Source organism: Neoarius graeffei, chromosome 5 (genome assembly GCF_027579695.1).
Source record: "Neoarius graeffei isolate fNeoGra1 chromosome 5, fNeoGra1.pri, whole genome shotgun sequence".
Classification (NCBI taxonomy): Eukaryota; Metazoa; Chordata; class Actinopteri; order Siluriformes; family Ariidae; genus Neoarius; species Neoarius graeffei.
The window spans coordinates 75,862,576-75,887,176 of NC_083573.1; the positions used below are offsets into that span (position 1 = coordinate 75,862,576).

A 24,601-nucleotide genomic window follows, 5' to 3' on the forward strand; every position below is an offset into this window, starting at 1 on the left:
AATACGTCTGTTGGTTTTCTAAGCATTTTATGAGGTAAATTCACCGCTTTTGGTTTACACACAACAACTTACCGACATAAAAAGATATAAGTTCTCTGTTTTTCTTCGCTCCACTGCCGTTGAGACGCCGCCATCTTTGTTGAAAATTTCAGAAGCTCTCAGGTGGTCATGTGATTCGCTGCTAGCACTCTGATTGGATGATGTTAAAAAGTTGCCCAAAACAATCAAAATTGTTCAGATAGAAATGACATTGCCCAATCTTAATGGGAAAGTGTCGAAGCGCAATTGCCTGGCAACACTGCTCGGCAACATTGCCCAAAAAGTTGCCCTGTGTATCATTACCTTCACACACTTGGAGAAGGAATATTGTTATATGAGTAGAGGACAATGTGTGTTGTTCCAGGCCGTACAGTATACCCAAGTATGACTGCCGAAATGCTCTTGACTGTTTCTGTAGTGTTGTAAAACATACAAAATAGGGATGTAATGCTGCAATGCCACTATCTGTTTCTGAAACAAACAGGCAGTCTAGTTTAAACCACCACAGCCCTGACCAGGCACTTACTAAGGATGAATGAATGAATGAATGAATGAATGAATGAATACTGTACATTCATGTTAACATTGTCTTTGTTTGTTTGCACAACTTTTTGTTGCGTTCTGCAGAGCCCTCTTGGATGATGACCCTCTCTAGACCCAGCAGAACAAGAATAGTGTGCCTTTTTTTTTAATCCCCCGCTGGCTGAAAGGCCCGAAGGGGGATTATGTCGTGGTGATGTCCGTCCGTCCGTCCGTCCTGGGAAGTGTGCTCACCTTCTGAAATCAACTCCTCTCACAATTTTTGGAGGAATTTCACGAAACTTGGCAGGATTCTTTGTTACATGTCTATAATATGCATATTGTAATTTAATTTCGTTAAATTCGGTCACATTTTACCAGTTACAGCCCTTGATTAACAAAATTATAATTTGACAATTTCATCAGGGTGTATGTTCTTCTGAAATCAACTCCTCTCACAATTCTCATCTCATTATCTCTAGCCGCTTTATCCTGTTCTACAGGGTCGCAGGCAAGCTGGAGCCTATCCCAGCTGACTACGGGCGAAAGGCGGGGTACACCCTGGACAAGCCGCCAGGTCATCACAGAGCTGACACATAGACACAGACAACCATTCACACTCACATTCACACCTACGGTCAATTTAGAGTCACCAGTTAACCTAACCTGCATGTCTTTGGACTGTGGGGGAAACCGGAGCACCCGGAGGAAACCCACGCGGACACGGGGAGAACATGCAAACTCCGCACAGAAAGGCCCTCGCCGGCCACGGGGCTCGAACCCAGGACCTTCTTGCTGTGAGGCGACAGCGCTAACCACTACACCACCGTGCCGCCCTCCTCTCACAATTTGTGGAGAAATTTCACCAAACTTGGCAAAAGGCTTTGTTATATGACAGTTATACGCATATTGAAATTTCGTTTAATTTGGGCAGATTTTACCAGAGTTATGCCCTTGATTATTAACAAACTTGTACTTTGGCAATTTCATCAAGGTGTGCTTACTTTCTGAAATCAACTTCCCTCGCAAATTTTATCCCCCGCTGGCTGAAAGGCCCGAAGGGGGATTGTGTCGTGGCGAGATCTGTCCGTCACGGGAAGGGTACTCACCTTCTGAACTCAACTCCTCTCACAATTTTTAAAGGAATTTCACGAAACTTGACAGGGTTCTTTGGTATATGTCGGTAATACGCATATTGCAATTTCGTTCAGTTCAGTCACATTTTACCAGAGTTATGGCCGAGTTCCCAGAGGGGATATTGTGCTCTCAGAGCACCCTTGTTTATCAGTTCATACCAGCTAATGTTTTCATATTCCTCTTGCATCCCTAATACAAAAGGATGTTAAAATATGTATCCTCCTGCAGACTTCTCAGTTTTAGCTACTGAGGAGCATGTAGTTCGTCTTAAACTCCTTCCCCCAATAATACAGTATTTAAAGATATTGGCACAAGATTATGCTGGTTATCAGACAAGGTTATCAGTCTGAGAACACCCAAGTCAGCGTGAGATTACAAGAGCAAACAAGGAAGAGCAAGAGAGGGAGAGGATGTGTGTGTGGATGATCTCTGTGTGCTAGCTTGCTGTGTCTACACGCTGTTTTTTCACTTGATGGATTTAATGGCATCATGCAGGTCAGAGCAAATTGGTTGGATCAGAATGGAATGAGAGGCTGAAGAAGATAAAGAAAAACGTGTTACTGACATGCTCATTTCAGACAGTCCACATATCACACACACACACGCACTCACACACAAAATGCACGAGCCATCCAAGGAGAATCATGGTGTTTATCCGGTCTAATGAACCTGAAATGTGCATATAGAGACAAAGGCTATAGTTCAGCATGTGCTTTGACAAGATAATTAGTTACTTTTATTTCAGGAATGTCTAATTATCATGGCTGTAGTCTATGATAGCCACTGACCAGCTCCTCTCTAGGTCTTGACATTGTTGAATACTTTTATCATCAAAGCTTACCTAAAGGCTCTTATGTCTTTTTGCATTTAAAAATATTTATGCATATTTATTACAATAACAGGCCCTGAACACAATTATTCAGAACATTGAGACTCATGGCGTAATTTCCATGAAATATCTATCTAAAAGAGCTACCAAGTATTGACACCATCTAACAGATGTTGTAAAGACTGTGATACACTATGCATCGCCAAACAACCAGCCCTGACCAAGGCCAGCTAACGATCATCTCCTGTTGCCTTATCATTGCCTCAACATTGCCTCACTGTTACCTCACATCTTGCACTCAAGCACACTAGAGAGATATCTACAGAAGACATGAACATACATCCTGCTCCTGAATAAAAGGAAATTCTGCATACCATGAGGTGGCAGTGGTCTATATTCATATTTTAAAAAGAGAACCTGGAAGAAACAGGATTGGTTAAAGTTCCTAATTGTGTAGTAGTGTACTGAATAGAGGCTTTGCACCGTCACATGACCCCCCCATAGTAACGGTAACCACGCCGTCATGACAGGAGTAACGCGGCTGTAACAAACCAGACGCTCGCGGATTATGAATGAACTCAAGGTTTTAATGAGCACAATGGAAAAAGACAATGTACAACAGCCAGGCCAGGTCAAAACCGAGAGATCCAAAACAGTAACGAGGGCTAGACAAATCGTACTCAGGAAACGGGCAATAGTCCAAGAACCAGGAATCAGAAAAACACAGGCAATCTAAACGCAAGGGCTAGGCAAATCGTAATCTGAAAAGGATCGAGAAACCGGGAAGCAAGAGAAACGAGCAAACAAATACAAGGGCTAGGCGAAACAGGAAAAAAACAGAAGGCAAAAAGGGTCATACACAGGAATACAATCAGAATAGTAACGCTCAGTAGGCTCACAAAATGTGGAGGCAATACTGTGCGAGGAACAAAGCAAACAAAGGGGTATAAATACAAACGGAAACAAAAAGGTACAGGTGATGGTTAGTGGCTCCGGGTTGGCTGACGGAGTGCACGTGGTAGTGACTGATGTGTGAGGGGGATTGTGGGAAGTGGAATCCTGAGTGTTAGGTGAGCCCGGGAGCGTGACAACAGGGGGCACGCTTGTAGCGCTTCATTCAGCCGAGTTAGTTGTTATTGATCGGTATGGGAAAGTTTTGCTGTGTTTTTGGATGTGCAAATCATTCTGAATGAAACAAAGACATCAGATTTTTAATTTACCAAAAGTAATTAATCATCAGCGCGAAATAACCAGAGAAATTTCTAAACGTAGAAGGGAAAATGGCCAAGAACATTCAGCAGGACTCGGTGTCAAACGAAGAGGTCGAAAACCCTATGGTATGCTCACTTCATTTCCACAAAGGTAAGAGTAAAAAAAAAAATTAATATTAAAAAGTGCATTTACATTTGGGGAGCCTTCAGAGGGCATTGTGCATACGCTTGGGACCCAGTCATTATGAGAAACACCTGATGCTGATCTGAGCACAGTCAACACGCACTGTAAGGACACAGAGGCTTTGCGAAGTATTATCATCACTGTCACGTTTGTTTGTTTCTAGCCACGTTTATGACTCTGCTTTCGGTTTTGTCTGTGTGGTGTTTTACAAAAAAACAACAACACACACACAAACAAAACCGAAAGCAGAGTCATAAACATGGCTAGAAACAAACAAATATGACAGTGATGATGATAATACTTGACAAAGCCTCAGTGTCCTTATATGTACGTGTTGACTGCGCTCAGGTCAGCATCAGGTGTTTCCCATAATGATTGGGTCCCAAGCGCATGCACAACGCACTCTGAAGGATCCCCGAATGTAAATGCACTTTTTAATATAAAATTTTTTTTTACCTTCATGGAAATGAAGTGAGCATGCCACAGAGTTTTTGACTTCTCCATTCGACACCAAGTCCTGCTGAATGATTTTGCCTTCTGCGTTTAGAAATTTCTCTGTTTTTTCCCCGATGATGAATTACTTTTAGTAAATTTACAAAATCTGATGTCTTTGTTTCGTTCAAAAGGATTTGCACATCCGAAAACGCAGCAAAACCTTCCCGTACCAATCAATAACCACTAACTCGGCTGAATGAAGCAGTACAAGCGTGCCTTCTGTCATGGCGGCGTAGTTACCGTTGCTATGGGGTCACATGATGGTGCAAAGCCTCTATAGTATATCAAGTAGCTGACACCACTTATGGTCCATATAGCTTATTAGGTGTTTTCAGACCAAACAGTTCTAGGGACTCATTGAGAAGAAATACCCACTTGGGAGCTCTCCTGAAAGCTACAAACCTTCACAGGTTTTTGAAACACTCTGTGTGTGCCCTTAGAACAGTATTGTTACCTCACCCACGACGGAGTAAGCGGGGCAAGGTATTGTAATCAGTACGGTTTGTTTGTTTGTCTGTTTGTTTGTGTCTGTCTGTTAACAGTCTAGCGTCTAGACATTTGCATCGATTGACTTCAAATGTTCAGGGTAGGTGGGCAATAGTCCATAGATTACCTGATTAAATGTTGGGGGTAATCGGGTCAAGGTGAAGGTCAAGGTCACCGGAAAGGTTCACCTTTCCATCAAAATAGCATATTTTCCATTATAACTCAAAACTGGTTGCCGATAGACAGATGTTTACTATTATGAGCATATAGGAACTCCCATATGGCCTTTCATTTGGCACCCATCAAAATCTTGACCTTGAGTGACCTTGAAAGGTCAAACTCAAGGTCATGTATTTTCAGAGGGCTGGAACTTGAAAACAGTTGATGGCAGACAGATATTTAGCATTATCAACTTCTAGGAAGTGCCATATGGGCTTTCATTTGGCCCCATGATCTTTGACCTTGAGTGATTTTGAAATGTCAAACTCAAGGTCATGGATTGTCATAGGATTCTAAGCTGACAGCTGATGATTGAGAAATATTACCATTATCAACATATAGGTATAAAATAAGTGCTGTCGGGCGAGGTTTGTTTTGCCTGCCAACACTTGTTTACTTGCTTTGGTTTTGATTTTTTCCCTGCGCTGATTCACTAGGCTGGACAGACAGTCAAAGGTCTCTCTACTCAACTGATTCTACTGACCTACGTACAGGCGGCGATGTGTAAGGGCTTTAAAACAGAGCTCTGAAACTTTAGTGGAGGGCCGTAACATTACAAAGGGGTGTTTTTGAGCCTCCAATAGAGATCTTGCAGTCACGTGACCGGAAAGTACACAGCCGCCATCTTGTCGGTAAAAAACACCGCTGAATACTGCTGCACTCGTGTACAGAATGGATCAATTTCAACCGACGGACTACATGGCTCATTTTTCTAATGAACAGATAACTAGATATATGTCTAAAATAAACGATCTACAGATTAGTGACCCTTATGGCTTACCGGACGGAGTTTTCACGTGAACTGCCAGCGGAATACCCAGACGTGTATAATTACCTCATTAACTTTCCCTCGCTGTTCAGTGGTGAAGCACTGCGTGCTTATAAATCTCTGCACAGTTATCTTTACAGAAATTCAGGATTTGTCAGCGACTCAGATGTGGCATCTTGTAAACAAGAAAATAGCAATCCTCACTGGATGGGTAAGTCACTTAAGTATTACTAGTACTGCACTGACCAGCCGATTATAGAATAGAATAAGGTAATTCCAGCTGTAATTCCAAATCGTCCGTGTTGTTTACCATGGATCTGGCGTTGGAGAGGTAGAGGCTTAGCAGTGGAGGTTTGAGTGGCTGTTTTCTGAGCTTAGTCAACAGGCCGGCTCTGCCTGCAGCCTCGCTTTTGCTTCCGCTCCCGGCGCCGCCTCCTTCGCTTTGCTTCCGATAACAATCCACGGAGACCCCGCTGGTCTCGCTATCTCGTCCGGAATGTTGTGCATGCGATGGAAATCGCTACAAACCGTCATTTTCTGCTGGAAACCAATGTCCAGTAAGTCCATACGGTTGTAGTGGATATTGAAGTCCGGTACAGACGAACAACACGCAAAAATACACACAAAAAACATAAAAAACGTGCACAGGTAGGGAGAGCTTGTAGCCGCAGCCATTGTAGTAGAATTGTATATAGTAGGGTTTTCCAGAAGAAAAGGTAGAAGTAGAAGGCGGAAATATGGGGTTTGACCTACAAGATGGCGTCTGTCACAATCTGGATCGGCTGTGACGTCACATGCAAGTGCTTCATACTCATTGAATTCATTATTAAGTTGGCTTATGTGTTAGAATATGATAAAACAGAGATGTGACCCTTTAGGACTCGAATTCTGAGAAGCTCCATAAAGAGATTTGAACCAGAAACTATGGAGCGAGGAACAAAACAGATTGTTTACTGCTCCACCAAAGCTTTTGGAATTCATTAGTTTGAAAGGCAGAAATCCCGGAGGACCTTTTTAAACAAAGCAAAATAAGTTTTCATTTTGATTGGTGTTTTTGATTGGTGGCTAGGGGCTTAAAGGCCACATGAGTCCTTTCAAGTGTATACACAGTGAAATATCAACTATAATCCCACCGAATGAATGTGATTTGCCAATGGATGAAACTTGATATCTTTTCAGGAAAGTAGTTTATCTAATAAGATTGTGTCTCTCACTTTGGCGGAGGAAACACTCGACACTGTTAACATAAACAAGTAGATATCGGAGTCTTGCTGTGATTCTGTTGTGGTAGTCGTGTAGGTGATGACAGCTTTCTCCCCCTACAAGTGCTCATATTACTTGCATCTTGCAACGATCACATACAAATTCTGACAAGGTGTCAAGAGCCTATGGGACTTTGAAACATTTATTTACAAGGAATCATAACATTAGACTGATGAAAGATGATAAATAAGACACTGTACAGTGCTGTTGGGTGTATTCATCGCGAAGCTGGAAAAGGGGATTTATTTCTGCATTTCATAAAGAAGCACACATATATATGGAAGAGTTTGTGCCTTGCAGGGAAGAATGTTGATACTTCAAATCCTCTGTCCAATTCGCAGAAAGTCATGCCGGGTTTGGAACAATATTTGAGGAGTTCTCTGAGGCGTTAAAGTAAAGCTGTGTCTTATTACGGCTCACTGTTGTGTCCCTCATATGGTTATGAGATGAAAATAGGAATGAAGTGAATGCCAATCAGAACAGGGTCATATTCCTCTTCTGCATGTAATGAAAATGGAACTGCATTAATGCATACATTCTGATCAAAACCCACAACGAAAAGCAATTTTATGGGTTTGTTTGTATCCGTGTGATTGAATGAGCTTTCGAGGACCGTGCGATTGCACCAGTGCTCATCTTTTCCTGCTCATTAATGAACTAGAGGACCTTAGTTTTAGATACATTAAGATCTTGTGCATACCTGGAAGCTATTGTTAACACTGTGGCTGGGTCTTATTGCTCTTCATCTTCGTGCCGAGGTGCTGTGAGTGACAGAGGTATTGAATTCAGGCCAGTAAGCGGTGATTATACTCTACCATGGGAAGCTGCAGAGAGGGAATTAGATTAATTGCTGCTTATACAGCGTTAATACTCCACGGTGACAGGCCCCGTGTTTGAACACTAGTGGACTTCTTTCTGCTGACAGAGATGGATGTTGATTCTGCTATTAGAATTTCATGTGCTTTCCTTCAGTTAATCAATGCTGTGCAACCTTTTTTTTTTTTTCCTCAGGAGACTGTAACTTTGAAAGGCCCTACTCGGAGTGTGGCTACAGCCAAGGCAAAGACGATGACTTTGACTGGGAACAGGTCAACACAAAGCTAAGGCCGTCGACAGACCCCTGGGTACCAGCAGGTCAGTCAAATCTAGTCATGACAGTTCACACTACATTAGATTTCATAGGTGTTTACACACTTGCAATATTTTTCCAACATTTGCTCCATGAGTTCAATATGTCTGGTTAAGTTGGAAAGCTGTTTTCAAACTGGAAAGTGGTACAGGAAACAGATCTGTGGTCATCTGAAAAGGTGAGCTGAGTTTCAGTTCATGAAAGTGATACACCTTTAGAGCCAGGTACCAAATCACGTGACTGGTTGGACTTGTCACAGAACTTGGCAGCGAAAGCATTACACTGGTTGGAATTGTCACATTACAATGGCAGTAAAAACCATATTGTGGTCTTTATACAAGATGAACTGGAGCCAGGAGACTGCAGCGCAAATGGTGAATTATTCTGTATATACAGTGCATGTGCATACATATGCATCTTCAGCTGAAAACTTCACCCAAACCATTGATCAGTATCAAACAAAAGTTAATATAGTTTAATTAAATAAGACATAAAGTAAAAAATCAAGAAAGAGCCAGGAAAAGTCTTGCTGTCTCCCCTTTGGAAAAACTTCACACAGTTGATGTATAAAATGCATTATTCTATCCACATTCACTGGATATGTGCAGTCGTGCGCTCTGATTGGCTACTCTGCTACTCGGCTATCAGCTCATATACCGTGAGTAGAGAAAAACAAAATGGCGGAGCATATTGCTGAACCAACCGAGGATGAAATAAAAACTCTACTTGAAAATAAACACCCCCCCCAAATAAATAAATAAATAAATCAGCAAAGTATGGAATAAAAGGGGCGGCACGGTGGTGTAGTGGTTAGTGCTGTCGCCTCACAGCAAGAAGGTCCGGGTTCGAGCCCCGTGGCCGGCGAGGGCCTTTCTGTGTGGAGTTTGCATGTTCTCCCCAAGTCTGCGTGGGTTTCCTCCGGGTGCTCCGGTTTCCCCCAAAGACATGCAGGTTAGGTTAACTGGTGACTCTAAATTGACCGTAGGTGTGAATGGTTGTCTGTGTCTATGTGTCAGCCCTGTGATGACCTGGTGACTTATCCAGGGTGTACCCCGCCTTTCGCCTGTAGTCAGCTGGGATAGGCTCCAGCTTGCCTGCGACCTTGTAGAACAGGATAAAGCGGCTAGAGATGATGAGATAGAATAAAAGTATTTGATGGTAAGAACATATCTTTTTTTTTAAACTTGAAAACAAAACCCCCAAAATTGTTCTCAAGTATTTAAAAAAACAGAAATAGCTAAAAGAATATATTTTTTGTTTGTTTTCCCCCCAATATCGCCTGTTCCACACTCCAGCCCAGTCGGTGGCGCTAATGCACCTTTAAGTTGGTTTGCCAACTGCCAAAAAACCCTAAAGAAGAAGACCCCCAAAAATACAAAAAAAAAAACCCGCAACAAAATATGGAATAAAAGTATTTGAATGGGCGGCACGGTGGTGTAGTGGTTAGCACTGTCGCCTCACAGCAAGAAGGTCCGGGTTCGAGCCCCGTGGCCGGCGAGGGCCTTTCTGTGCGGAGTTTGCATGTTGTCCGCGTGGGTTTCCTCCGGGTGCTCCGGTTTCCCCCAAAGACATGCAGGTTAGGTTAACTGGTGACTCTAAATTGACCGTAGGTGTGAGTGTGAATGGTTGTCTGTGTCTATGTGTCAGCCCTGTGATGACCTGGCGACTTGTCCAGGGTGTACCCCGCCTTTCACCCGTAGTCAGCTGGGATAGGCTCCAGCTTGCCTGCGACCCTGTAGAACAGGATAAAGCGGCTACAGATAATGAGATGAGATGAGATTTTGCAAAAAATAAAAATAAAAATGCTCCGTTTCTCAAAATCCAGTGAATGTGGATAGAATAAAGCAGTTATTCCACTCAATCTCGTCGTACATGGCTTATAGACAACTCAGTGCTCCGCACCTTGTCAGCTATCAGCTCATGTACGACTCGATTTCGTGGAATAACTGTTAATTGTTTGAACGTGATTTGTCTGAATGAAATAACCCTGTGATGGTGATTGCTCTAAAATCAGAATTGATATTGGATTCAGCTTAATGTAAAAACAACTATAGGCACCTACAGTACTTACGTTTGCGTGTGAGAGCTTCTACCAAAGAGGAACGTGTTTTAATTATCCAGTTTGTTTGAAATCTAGTGAGCTGAATAGACGTACGGTTTAATTGTCAAGATGTTTCATCACTCCTTCAAGTGCCGTTATCAGATGGTGAAGCTTAAAAATAAAATATAGAATACAAGCTGTTATGCCATGTGTACACATATACTGTTTGTTCATAAGACAAAAACTCAACAGATTTATGACTAAAGAATTTTTTTCAACATGAGTCCCAGTAGACCAACATATGCTGTCTTCATTGTCAGTCTCGATTCAAGACTCACTAATGGCTGAGCGGAAGAAGGGTCTGGTTGAACGTTTCTTCACTGGTATATATCTCGGCTCAGTGGATCTTCATCAATCCTTCTGGTTTGTTCGATGTTTAATTCATTAGCACTGTTGAGCCTTGGTTGTTGTGGCAGTCAGGGTGAATGTTGTGGTTGTGACTGTCCTGACACACATTAGTGGCAATGGCTTCTTCATAGCTCTAATGTGGTCAAAAATAACCTGGAGTCTGGAAGATTTCATCAGTATGACCAGGAACTGCCTACTTTCACAGAAATGCCATTAGACTGAAATGGCAGACTTTTTTTTTTCCCATAGCCTGTTAGCAAACATGCAAGCTTATCTCATTTACACTACACTAGCAGCTTCAAATACATTTTCAGTCCAGTGACTATGCTGCTCTAAAGAGCTCATTGTGTTATGTTGCACAGACGTAGCACTGCAGAGAGCCTTCAAGATCCTAAAATGTGCAACTACAAAAGTGTACATAAGATAAATGCACAGTGATTCATCTGTAGCTGAGCCTATGCAACTTAACTTATATACTTTTTGTGTAGCCACGATGCCATCGTGTTGTAAGAATGTAAGAATGAGTGTAACAATAGCTCACTGTGCATGCGTATACGCATACAGGTTATGCCATTAAAATGGCCGGTGAGTGTATACAATTCGGTTCACCATTCGAAATAAATGGACTAGACTAAAGAAATCGCTTTCAGACGTGGGAAAGTGCGTTCCTATTTTTAAGTATACTCCAGGTTGTCCCCCTTTCCTCGCCTTCTTCGGCCAGTGGTCCCACGTGTGATGTTGATGTGACGCACTTCCGAGTTCTCATCTCATCTCATTATCTCTAGCCGCTTTATCCTGTTCTACAGGGTCGCAGGCAAGCTGGAGCCTATCCCAGCTGACTACGGGTGAAAGGCGGGGTACACCCTGGACAAGTCGCCAGGTCATCACAGGGCTGACACATAGACACAGACAACCATTCACACTCACATTCACACCTACGGTCAATTTAGCCCATGTTTACATTAGACCGTATCAGCAGATCATCAGATTAACGTTTTTAAAACGATTAGTGTGCACACAGCAACACCAATACACGATTTGCGTGCACACAGCAATACCAATACACGGCTCCGCAGGCATCCTGCGCTCCAAATCACTCCGCCCTGAACAGCGAGTGCCCTCTGGAGGGTGCGCATTCCGGCCTTGCGCAGCTCACAGAGCGCGCGAGTGAAGTGAACAAGCTGTGATTCGGGACTGAGCCGCTGTGTGTGTGATCCCAGCGCATATCACTTACCACTTGCAAGTGGAAGGATGGCAAGCCTAAAGACAATCATAACTACACAATGGGCAGTATTTGCATCAGTATTTGCAGTATTTTCATACTTTTATACTCTTTAATGAAAGTTGATACAAGGCGGAAGTCTGCGCCGTTTTTCAGCAGTCGCGTCACATGACCAACGCCAGCGAATCAGGAAGGTGGCTGTCACAGTGACGTTGTCCAATGAGACGCCAGCTAGAGCTCAGCACAGCGTATCCGCGTATTCTGAATGTTTACACAGCACCGGATCTGACACGATCTGGATTGAATACGTGGACGCTGGCGGATTCCCGTTTCCCGGCGTTTCCAGGCGGTTTAATGTAAACGGACAGTGCATCCGTGAAGAAAACGAGACAGATACGGTCTAATGTAAACGTAGCCTTAGAGTCACCAGTTAACCTAACCTGCATGTCTTTGGACTGTGGGGAAAACCGGAGCACCCGGAGGAAACCCACGCGGATACGGGGAGAACATGCAAACTCCACACAGAAAGGCCCTCGCCGGCCACGGGGCTCGAACCCAGACCTTCTTGCTGTGAGGCGACAGCGATAACCACTACACCACTGTGCCGCCCACTTCCGAGTTGTTATGGGAAATTGTCGAAAAGAGTATTGAGACCAATGAGCTCTAGCGCCAGGCCATTTCCAGGAAATAAGAGTTTGGGTCATGGCGACAGCGTGTGTATGTCAGCCTCGGTTCAGATGTTTCAGTTTCAAAAACTGTAAGAGGTAAGAGTAGAATAATATAAAGTACAGACATTTGGTATATTTTACTTCTGTGATTTTTAAATTGTTCATTTTTGGATGACGCTTCATTTTTGTGGCTACTGCCTCATAGAGTAAATATATATGCTATATTTACTGTATAGACATGGTATCAGAAAACAATTTTATTGATAAGCAGTAGCCACATGTACCCATAGGGTACCTATTTTTTTTGTTAAATGGATAAAGAATTACAGCGTAAACCCTTTATCTGTGAATCAGTGGAAGCAAACTTTAAAATGAACTGTATTTATTTGGTGTGTGTGTGTGCATTTACTCTGGGGAACTGTTAAGTTAATCCAATTAAATATTAATTTTCCACCACGATACTCGGTAGTATTTTATATTCTAGTAATTATCTACTTTATTATATTAATTTGCCCAGTAGGTTACACAGTTTGTGACGTGCTATCCAATGCCACAGAAGACTTTTAAAACATGTGAATGACTCATTTCTCAAGCATCAGTGCAAGCGTTTTCCCCTTAGCTCATATCTGAGGCACATGACTGATCAAAGATTCATTTTGTCACACCCTAATAAACTTGGCTATTAGACCCCACAATATTGCTCCTGCTCTTAAATCTAATGCCTAACCATGCGCGAGCACCACCTTCATTGACTCCTCCAAAGCAATTGCAGCAGCAGAATTAATTGCGAGGACTTGGCTAATTTCATCTAGCCTCTATCAGCACGTACCACTGACTCTCAGAGAAATTACCTGACAACAGAGAGCAGGCAGGAACAGAGAGGAACAAAAAAAAAAAAAAAAAAGGAAGTGTTTACCTTTCTGCCATAATTGATTTATGTTTCCCTGCCAGGAGGCAGCAGAAGGTTAAAACCCAGCCCGGTGGTGGGGCAGTGACCTACATGTTAGATGCTGCTTCATGCATTTCATATCAGTGATTTCACATTCTGCAACCAAAAGAGATGCTGCGTTTGAATGTGATATTTTTGTTGCCAGGAAAGTGATTCTTTTGGCATGAAACGGGGACAGTTATAGATGCTGTCATCCTGGCTCAAGTCCAGCAAAGAATGGGTGTGCTTCCTTCATTCCAGAGATTCAGCGACCATGACAGCTTGCCCACCACTTTCCACACGCTCTCACCATGAAATGCCCCGGCAACGTAACGAAAGTGGTTTTTCACGGTAATCAATACCTGAAGCTCATATAACCGTGGCATATCAGTCTGAAATAGTTCATTCTACTGAATATATATTTATGAAAGGCCTTATTTATTTGATTCTGTTGCACTACTTGGGAGATCAGGACTCTTATGATATATTGCTCTTTTTCATTTGGTGCACATCAGCCATGGCTACAAGAACTGAATCCAGTGAGAGCACCAATATCCTCTTGCTAGTGCATGCCCCAAGTTTGCATACTTTCCACAAGAAAAGATCGCAGCTGGCATGGTTCTCCTTCTAGTCACCATTAAAGTAATGTCCTCTAAGGGAAGTCAGAGCATTTTAGGTTTCTTTTATTTCTCATTAGCTCCTTGATGATAGCATGCCCCATGGCCACATAATAAATCAAATGACCCTGCTTGGGAATGTGGGACAGGGACTGTGAGAGAGAAACAGGACAAGGTGGTCAGTGCTCAGAAAAGTGGCCTGGTTTTTTTATGGCCTCTTGCCTTCTATTAAAAGGGTGGCAGTCGAAAGCTACATGTGACTTCAGCCTGGCACAACGGAGAGTTGTAGTTTTAGACATCACAGTTAAGAGATTTGGCAACCACTGACCTGAAGGTTAGAGCCTGCATGGTCAAGGGAGAGCTCAGCGGTAAAGATTCAGTGCTAGTGATCAACTGTACTGAGTGTCAACTGGTCAGAAGTGTGCTTGGATTCTGTTCCACCTCACCACTCCGTGGCTTTAGATAAAAGCGTCTGCCAGATAATGCCTCGTTTTGATGGGGCTCATCCCTGTGGGGATCTCAGGGGTTCTGATTTGGCTGTTCTGGGTGTGAAGTCAGGTTCAGGTTAACATGCCAATTGTGAGAATTCTCATGCTGCTTTTGTAGCAGGTGAAAACCACTACTACAGTGGTGCTTGAAAGTTTGTGAACCCTTTAGAATTTTCTGTATTTCTGCATAAATATGACCTAAAACCTCATCAGATTTTCACACAAGTCCTAAAAGTAGATAAAGAGAACCCAGTTAAACAAATGAGACAAAAATATTATACTTGATCATTTATTTATTGAGGGCGGCACAGTGGTGTAGTGGTTAGTGCTGTCGCCTCACAGTAAGAAGGTCCGGGTTCGAGCCCCGTGGCCGGCGAGGGCCTTTCTGTGCGGAGTTTGCATGTTCTCCCCGTGTCCGCGTGGGTTTCCTCCGGGTGCTCCGGTTTCCCCCACAGTCCAAAGACATGCAGGTTAGGTTAACTGGTGACACTAAATTGAGTGTGAATGGTTGTACAGTATGTGTCTATGTGTCAGCCCTGTGATGACCTGGCGACTTGTCCAGGGTGTACCCCGCCTTTTGCCTGTAGTCAGCTGGGATGGGCTCCAGCTTGCCTGCGACCCTGTAGAACAGGATAAAGCGGCTAGAGATAATGAGATGAGATAATTTATTTATTGAGGAAAATGATCCAATATTACATATCTGTGAGTGGCAAAAGTATGTGAACCTTTGCTTTCAGCATCTGGTGTGACCCCCTTGTGCAGCAATAACTGCAACTAAACGTTTCCAGTAACTGTCCTGCACACCGGCTTGGAGGAATTTTAGCCCATTCCTCCATACAGAACAACTCTGGGATGTTGGTGGGTTTCCTCACATGAACTGCTCGCTTCAGGACCTTCCACAACATTTCGATTGGATTAAGGTCAGGACTTTGACTTGGCCATTCCAAAACATTAACTTTATTCTTCGTTAACCATTCTTTGGTAGAATGACTTGTGTGCTTAGGGTCGTTGTCTGGCTGCATGACCCACTTTCTCTTGAGATTCAGTTCATGGACAGATGTCCTGACATTTTCCTTTAGAATTCGCTGGTATAATTCAGAATTTATTGTTCCATCAGTGATGGCAAGCCGTCCTGGCCCAGATGCAGCGAAACAGAACCAAACCATGATACTACCACCACCATGTTTCACAGATGGGATAAGGTTCTTATGCTGGAATGCAGTGTTTTCCTTTTTCCAAACATAACGCTTCTCATTTAAACCAAAAAGTTCTATTTTGGTCTCATCCATCCACAAAACATTTTTCCAATAGCCTTCTGGCTTGTCCACGTGATCTTTAGCAAACTGCAGACGAGCAGCAATGTTCTTTTTGGAGAGCAGTGGCTTTCTCCTTGAAACCTTGCCATGCACACTATTGTTGTTCAGTGTTCTCCTGATGGTGGACTCATGAACATTAACATTAGCCAATGTGAGAGAGGCCTTCAGTTGCTTAGAAGTTACCCTGGGGTCCTTTGTGACCTTGCCAACTATTACACGCCTTGCTCTTGGAGTGATCTTTGTTGGTCGACCACTCCTGGGGAGGGTAACAATGGTCTTGAATTTCCTCCATTTGTACACAATCTGTCTGACTGTGGATTAGTGGAGTCCAAACTCTTTAGAGATGGTTTTGTAACCTTTTCCAGCCTGATGAGCATCAGCAACGCTTTTTCTGAGGTCCTCAGCAATCTCCTTTGTTCGTGCCATGATACACTTCCACAAACATGTGTTGTGAAGATCAGACTTTGATAGATCCCTGTTCTTTAAATAAAACAGGGTGCCCACTCACACCTGATTGTCATCCCATTGATTGAAAACACCTGACTCTAATTTCACCTTCAAATTAACTGCTAATCCTAGAGGTTCACATACTTTTGCCACTCACAGATATGTAATATTGGATCATTTTCCTCAATAAATAAATGACCAAGTATAATATTTTTATCTCATTTGTTTAACTGGGTTCTCTTTATCCACTTTTAGGACTTGTGTGAAAATCTGATGATGTTTTAGGTCCTATTTATGCAGAAATATAGAAAATTCTAAAGGTTTCACAAACTTTCAAGCACCACTGTACAACTACCACCACCACATGATACACTCCACATGAAAGCCTGAAGTGTTAAGGTTAGAACTGGTGAAAATCCTCATGACCTTTTTCTTTATATTAATCAGAGTAAGCTGATTTGAAGCTGTTTGTATCAGACCTGTAATATCGTGTGTCCTGGAAAGTGTAGAGCTCTACCATTTTTATCATTGAGGCAAACATGATTTATATGTATTATGGCTTTAATATGAACAACTCACTTCAGATGGAAGTGTGGCACAGTGGTGCAGTTTAAAGCATTGCTGTCTCACAGCTCTAGGGAGCCCAGAATTGATCCTGAACTCAGGTTCCTGCCTGTGTCCTGTTTTGCATGTTCTCTCTGTGTGGATTTCATTTTAGTTATCTAGTTTTCTCCTACCTCCTAAAATTGACTGCTTATTTCACCCTTGGTGTGAATGTGTGTGTAATATGGTGTGTGTGTGTGATGTCCTGGCAACTCATCCAGGGTGTATTCCTATCTCAAACCCAGTGTTCTAGGTGTAGGCTCCAGATCCACCGTGACCCTGACCAGAATAAATGAATTTATAGCATTTCAGATAGATAACAGATAGCATTTCCACTGAACTGATCTATCTTTTCTCATAAAGGAATCTTAATGCCGAAGACAAAAATTTATTAGCTCACGTGGTCATAAGGCCGATGAGCTATTGCCATGGTGTGGTGTCCATTGTCTGTCGTCCACAATTCAGTTAAATTGTATCTCCTCCATCAATTCTCCATGGATTTCCGTTCCGATTGTCTTGTATTGAAAGAACTCATCACTCCGCACAAAACCTGGTCGTTGTTTTGTCAATTTTTTTTTTCTAACATGTTAGTAATTAGGCCAAATGAACGAATTTTCCAGGCCTCTCACTAGAATTGTATCTCCTCTCTCATTTCTCATCTGATTCTAGTTCTGATCAATGTTCTGGGTAGAGCTTCCTTCGGGGAACAAAACTTGATAGTTTGTTTGATTTACTTGTTGGAAACAAATTCTTCTGACTAGAATAGTATCTCCTCTCTCATTCAGTGCGTTTACATGCACATAGAGAAAATCGAATTTCTGCCGTAGGTCGACTGAAATCAAAGTTCTAAATGCCATGGAAACACCTTAGCTCGGCTGAAATCGAACCGAACTGGATTTCTCGTAATCGAGCTATGCGACCTAGATTATGCGATTGTAGCCGAGCTACTTAGTGCATGTATACCCTATCGAGCTACGTAGTCGAGCTACTTCCTTCAGCACTGCCCCTTCCGGAAGTGACGAGTGATGAGACCACAAGCGGGAAACACAACAGCCTCGGTCGGCATGACAACAGTAGTAGTAGCGAGCAGCAGAAGAGGTCAGGAGGAACAAGGAGAACGAACGAACACGGAACTGATAACTTTGTTTATACTCTTGAATAGCTCTTCTTCATGACGACAACCGGAAGTGTACCAACATGATGGGGCGTGTAGCGCCACCTGTGGCTTGGGTGCACAATGTACCTCACACAATAGCTCGATTTCCTTGTGTGCATGTAGGATTGGATTTCTCTGGCACCCCTGCTGGGACCCTTAGCTCGATTACCGACAGTAGCTCAATTTGGATGTGCATGTAAACGCACTGATTTATCATGCGAATTCAGTTCCAATTGAAGTTTTGGGTAGATCATCCCTTGGGAAACAAAATTTAGTCCTTTGTCAATTTTCCTGTTGGAAACAGTTTGTTGTGGAGGTTGGTCCTCTCTCACATTGTCACATTTCAGTTCTGTTTGATGTTTTGGTAGTCATGGTTGTTTTGATGCCAGGCCAGATGAGCTACTACATCCTTGATTTTCTGGTTACAATATTATTTTGTACAGTGCCAGGCTTGTAGTACTCGAGTCCGACTCGTGCCCTAATTTTAAGGACTCTTGACTTGACTTGGACTTGAGCACTGATGACTCGGACTCGTGCATTAATTGCATTCAGACTCGTAAATTGGAGATGAGGACTCTGATTTTTTCGTTATTTTTTGTAACATGCCATAATAATTTGGCTTAAGATATTTATATCGACATTAATTTTTGTACTAAGTTCGTGCAAGAGTGTCACACCTGCGCACCTTGGTGCATGCATCAGATAGACTCTCGGGTGCGCTCAGACAGCGCATGCCAAGCGGACTTTCACACGCATGCCATAAACGACTTGCACCAGTGCAGGATTAAGGCGCAATCAGCGCACCTATATAAAAACTGTGAAAACACACTTTGCGAAGTCTTGAGTTGCGTTGCTGACACTTTACCGAGCCTTATTTCCTTGTTTGATTTCCTGATCCCTGATTTCCTGTTTCTCATCTTTGATTCTGCCGAGTCTACGATAGCCTGTTTGTGCCTCGCTAGACCTACTGCCTGTTTCACTGTTTTACGATTTTGCCTGCCGTTCTGGGGTAGGTTTCCCAGTAATGTTTGCCTTTAGGGCTAAAGAGAGAGTTGAGAGACTCTCTTCACCCACGAACGTTGTCTCTGTCCATGGTTTCCCCCAACTTACTCTTCAGAAGGAGTCTTAATAGCAACATTACGAAGAGCTCCTTTGCAATGCGCGGCCCTGATATAGGCATTAGTAGTTGCTAAATCCAGTCGATGAGGTCACATGGCGTTTGTTTTTTACCAAAAAATAATGAAATATAAAGTGATTAAAATCTGTTAAAATATCATGTTGTCATTAAGCATTACATATATAATGTGGTAATTGATAATTGAAACTATTTTACATTTTTGGGCAATTTTTTTTACTCCAAGCATGTTTTTTTAATTAAATGAATAAACATTCACACGAAAGAATGAGCAAATAATAAACTAAATAACTAAGTAAATGAGTTCCCTGTGCCTGCTTATTTCACTGTTACTCAAATATACAGTTAGGATTATCTCAACTGTTATCAACAATGCCAAGCTGGCAATGTTCTCCCATATATGTGCGCGTGCAGAGAGAGAGAGAGAGAGAGGTTTTAATCTGTTTGTACCTAAGGAGATTGAATTGACCTCCTTATATACTGTATAATATAAAAGATAAAACTTTATTAATCCTGAGGGAAATTCTTGTGCCTGAAGTCGCTACATAACAGTACAATATACAATACGGCAGTGCTTCCCAACCTTTCTTGAGCCATGGCACATATTTTACATTCGAAAAATCCCACGGCACACCACCAAACAAAAATGTCACAAAAAGTATGTATCATGAAGTACAATGATCATCTAGTCTCAACTTACTCACAATTTACTTACTCAGTGTGAAACCTGGGCCTGTTTAGTTGAACACAAAGCTGATATACTTGCAGGAATTGAAGAAAGACACACACGAAGATCTTCCTCAACAGCTCTGAGTCACTCTCCTTTTTTAGTTTTTATAGCAGTCATGCTTGAAAAGCACAGCTCGCATAGATAGGTTGTGGAAAATCACCTTTTTTGCTTTTTTCTGACCTCTACTCATACTAGGGCCTTCATCTGGGTCAGAATTTTCTCCAGGACCCAGTTTGGATTGTGTACTTTTTCTTTTCAAATATTTATCCATCGCTATCACCACTATCACACCTGAAGCATTACTAAATCTATTGTTTGAATGGCAACAGGTAGATACACAGGTTAATTAGCTACCTGCTGCCATGTAGTGTAAGAGTATTTAATTGTTCTGCCTGTCACTATACGTCGCTAGCATAGATGAATGAAGACAAATTATTTGGAGTAAATAAATAATTTTTGGAACGATTAAGTGAAATTAGATAATTTCCCACGGTACACCTGATGATCTCTCACGGCACACTAATGTGCCACGGCACAGTGGTTGGGAATCACTGCAATACAGTATAAGTTAAAATGCAACAATACAAGCTAGAGTGGAAAAAAGTACATAATAAGAACTGTGCGAGAAATAAATGCCTAAAAAACAGTGCCTAATAGAACAATAGAAATACTGGAAGTTACATAAGGGGAATAGAAAAAGCAAAAACCAGCACCTTGATGGTTAGCATTCTAACAGTAGAAATAAGGTAAGCTATGTAAAGCCTCGGTCACAACCGGCCGTACGTGCTCCTACGGCCGGTCTACGTGCAAAAAAACGCAAGAAACGCACGGAGGGCACGTGTGAAACGCACGGAGGGCGCGCGTGTGATGTGCTGATTTTCGAGCTGTAAACTGGCCGCAGACCGGCTGCAGAGGTTCTTTGTCATGTCAAACAAACTCTACGGGCGCTTACGTTTTTTTCAGGTTGCAAGACAAACTTACGGCCAACGTGCATCTTTCTCCATGAAAAAAAAAACGCAGCGATTTGGGAAACGCCAAAAATCGCACAGCCAAAAAAATCGTACGTCCGGTTGTGACCTAGGGTTAAGAAACTAACTTAATGGTGAAAATAAATATTGCACATATGTTGGGGAATATACTGTATATATAAGGAGGTCAATTCAACTTCCTTAGGTACACAGATCAAAACCTCTCTCTCTCTCTCTCTCTCTCTCTCTCTCTCTCGCACACACACACACAATGTTAGAGGTGCAGAAATTTGTCTCGTTTATGACAATAAATGAGAGAATCACTCGACTTATGCAGTTAAATTTGATGACAATGTCGTGATATCCATGTGACATTCTGATATCTATACGTGATTCCATAACATATTGAAACATATTCATTATGCTTTTCGTATATTTATTTAATAATTAACTCGATGTACTTGCAATATACAAGAAAAATAATTGAACACCAGCAGCAGATTCAACACCAGTTTCCCCCGTTGACTGTGAGAGTCCCTCGGAGGCGCATGTGCAGTCTGCGTATTCGGCTGTGAGCGAGTCGCTCTTTGTTTTGAATGAGTGGTCCGTAAATTCAAAGCAAATTAAAGGACTACTTTGGCTACGATGTTGTTCGGGAAACCCACGTTAGCTTGACAGTAGATCTTAGGAGGTAATTAAAGACACGCTTGGGCTTAAGAGGCTTTCGGGAAACCCACCCCTGGATTGTTTACCTGTCTTCACTTGTATTAATAAACACACCTTCTGCACTTACATCCATCTCCCAACCATCTCTGACAGAATACTTCACACTCCCTGACAAAGAGAAGCACATTCACCTGTTCATACGTCATGTTCAGGAACAAACTAATGTTAATGGTGCTAAAACAGCCAGTGTGAAATGGTCCGGGTGGAGTCTTGCTCTCGGACTCGACTCGGATCAAAAGTGGACTCGACTTGGACTTGACTCAATTTTTTTTTAAAACCCTTTGGTGACTGACCCCTTGAAAATGGTTCCTCCAGGAACCATGACATTTCAGTTGTCAAGACAATGGAAAAACTAAAATACAAATACAAATACAAGAGCATTTTGTTTTGTGCACAAGGGCATTGTGACGTATCTTTCTGTTTTTGTATTTTAGTTTTTCCGTTGTCTTGACAACTGAAACGTCATCGTTCCTGGAGGAACCATTTTCAAGGGGTCAGTCACCAAAGGGTTAATCACTTGGACTTGACTCGGACTTGAACACTGGGGACTCAAGACTGGACTCGGACTGTAGTGGTTAGCGCTGTCACCTCACAGCAAGAAGGTCCTGGGTTCGAGCCCAATGGCCGACGAGGGCCTTTCTGTGTGGAGTTTGCATGTTTTCCCCGTGTCCGCGTGGGTTTCCTCCGGGTGCTCCGGTTTCCCCCACAGTCCAAAGACATGCAGGTTAGGTTAACTGGTGACTCTAAATTGACCGTAGGTGTGAATGTGAGTGTGAATGGTTGTCTGTGTCTATGTGTCAGCTCTGCGATGACTTGGTGACTTGTCCAGGGTGTACCCCGCCTCTCGTCCATAGTCAGCTGGGATAGGCTCCAGCTTGCCTGTGACCCTGCACAGGATAAGCGGCTACAGATAATGGATGGATAGATAGATAAAGTGCCTGGAAATTTGTTCCAGAAGACAGGAACCATCTCAAAACCATACAGTAATAGGTTTGTGTTCAAACTTCATCAATCACTTTTCAACTTATCAGAGGAAGTGACTCAATTGCATTGCCCACAATTCCTGCAAGATTTAGACTGTGTCCGAAATCACTCACTCATTCACTATTCTCTGCTCACTACCTAGGGAATTCTATAGAGGACTGTATAGTGAGCTCATTGGTCAAATGAAAAAACGCTCTCGGACACTACTCTTCCGTGCCGGTATTTACGTCATTACTGTTGCACAATTAAAATGTGCCAGATCAGTCGGCTGGTGGGTTTTCAAAATAATAAATGCATGCATGTGTTTTTGTGACCTTCCCATTGAGGTCAGAACTGCCGATTCCCTGACCATCTTCAAGCGCAGACTGGAGACTCACCTCTTCAGGCTGCACCTCTCCCCTGCTTCCCTGTGTAACTGCGTTTTGGTCTCGACCAACCCAGGCTGTGGACGGTCTAGCCTGGGGTTAGCTGTTTTGAGTTCTCTATTTAGTTATACTTTCTATGGTTGGTTTGTTTCCTTGTCTGTTTGAGTATTGGGATTTCAACAGCATATTACACTAGGTGTTGCTGTCACTTGTTCAATTGGCACTAGAACTTTCTTGTCTAGAAGTTCAGCACTTTGTGTACCTGACTTTTGCACTAGTTGTACGTCGCTCTGGATAAGCGTGTCTGCTAAATGCCATGTAATGTAATGTAATGATAAATATATGTTATTTACCAGCTGGGAGGTCCGTATCGTGAAATACCGTGACCGAGGTCTTGAAAGTACTGAGCGAGGCCCTCTGGCCCGAGGTCAGTATTCAAGGCTGAGGTCACGGTATTTCACCATACGGACCGACCTTAAACTGGTAAATAATATATTTATTTTTTCTTTACCAAATTCTAACAGAAAACGAGAGCACCCAAAAGGGAAAACCGAGCCGAGCCGCCATTTTGAATCCTCATTCATGGCTGTAATGCAAATGGCTTCCTCCTCGGTATACAAGTGCACTTCCATGGCAGGAAAAAAACTACATTTTGCCGCCTATGTAGTCCCCTATTTATACAAAATTGAGTCATTCAGGATTCAGCCATGTTTTTGCTTGGCGTTAGCAAGTTGCAGGTTTTTAGCTTTCTCCTGAAATGTTTTCTTTTATTTCTTCTTCCTCAGGGTAGTAAAACTCGCTTTCGCTGTGAAGACTGTCGTTATTTGCTATCCATGCTGTAAAATTAATGCTATTATACTGAGAAATGCTGGAAAAATTTATAAGATTTTTGATAATCTTATAAATAAATCTTACTAAAAATCTTTTTTAATAAGATTTATTTATAAGATTATCAAAAATCTTGTAAATTTTTGCCAGCATTTCTCAGGAGAATAGCAACAAACATAGTAGCATTTTTTGTCAACATTTAGAGAAATGTTGACAAAAAATGCTACTATGTTTGTTGTTGTTGTGAACGAGCAAGTCACCAGAGGTCCGTAACTGGGGTCCATAACCGGGGTCCGTACCGTAGGATACGGACCTGCTCACCAGCCAATCAGAGCGCAGGATTTGATGGAAACCGCACCGCGAAAAAAATAAATACGCATTATTCTGAGCATATTTCCCACATTAATAAATACAAAGTACTTTGTGTCTGTTGCATCTTTCAATTCTTTTAAATCAAGGCTGAATAATTTCTTCTTTGCCGCTACCTTTTATTAAATCAAATTTGAGGCTTTTGATTAATTCCTCATCTCTGCTCTAGGACTTTTATTCTTGTATTTTATCTGTCTTCTTGTAGTTTAGCTTTTTTTCTATTCTCTTAACATTTTTAATTGTACTTGAATGTCCGTTTATCACGTGTTTCTTCCTCCGTCCGTTCACGCGACTGCAATGCATGATGGTATATATTGCTTGG

General features: G+C 42.4%; 1 protein-coding gene across 10 annotated transcripts in view; it reads left to right on the forward strand.

Annotated features, from left to right (window-relative positions):
- The window catches only part of LOC132887067 (receptor-type tyrosine-protein phosphatase mu-like), a 521,363-nt gene that overhangs the window by 120,736 nt on the left and 376,026 nt on the right, over positions 1 to 24,601 (forward strand). For all 10 annotated transcript variants that reach the window (XM_060922408.1, XM_060922409.1, XM_060922413.1 and 7 more), the window contains exon 2: positions 8,163 to 8,285. In XM_060922408.1, coding sequence (XP_060778391.1) covers positions 8,163 to 8,285 — 123 coding nt within the window. The remainder of the gene's footprint in view (positions 1 to 8,162; positions 8,286 to 24,601) is intronic.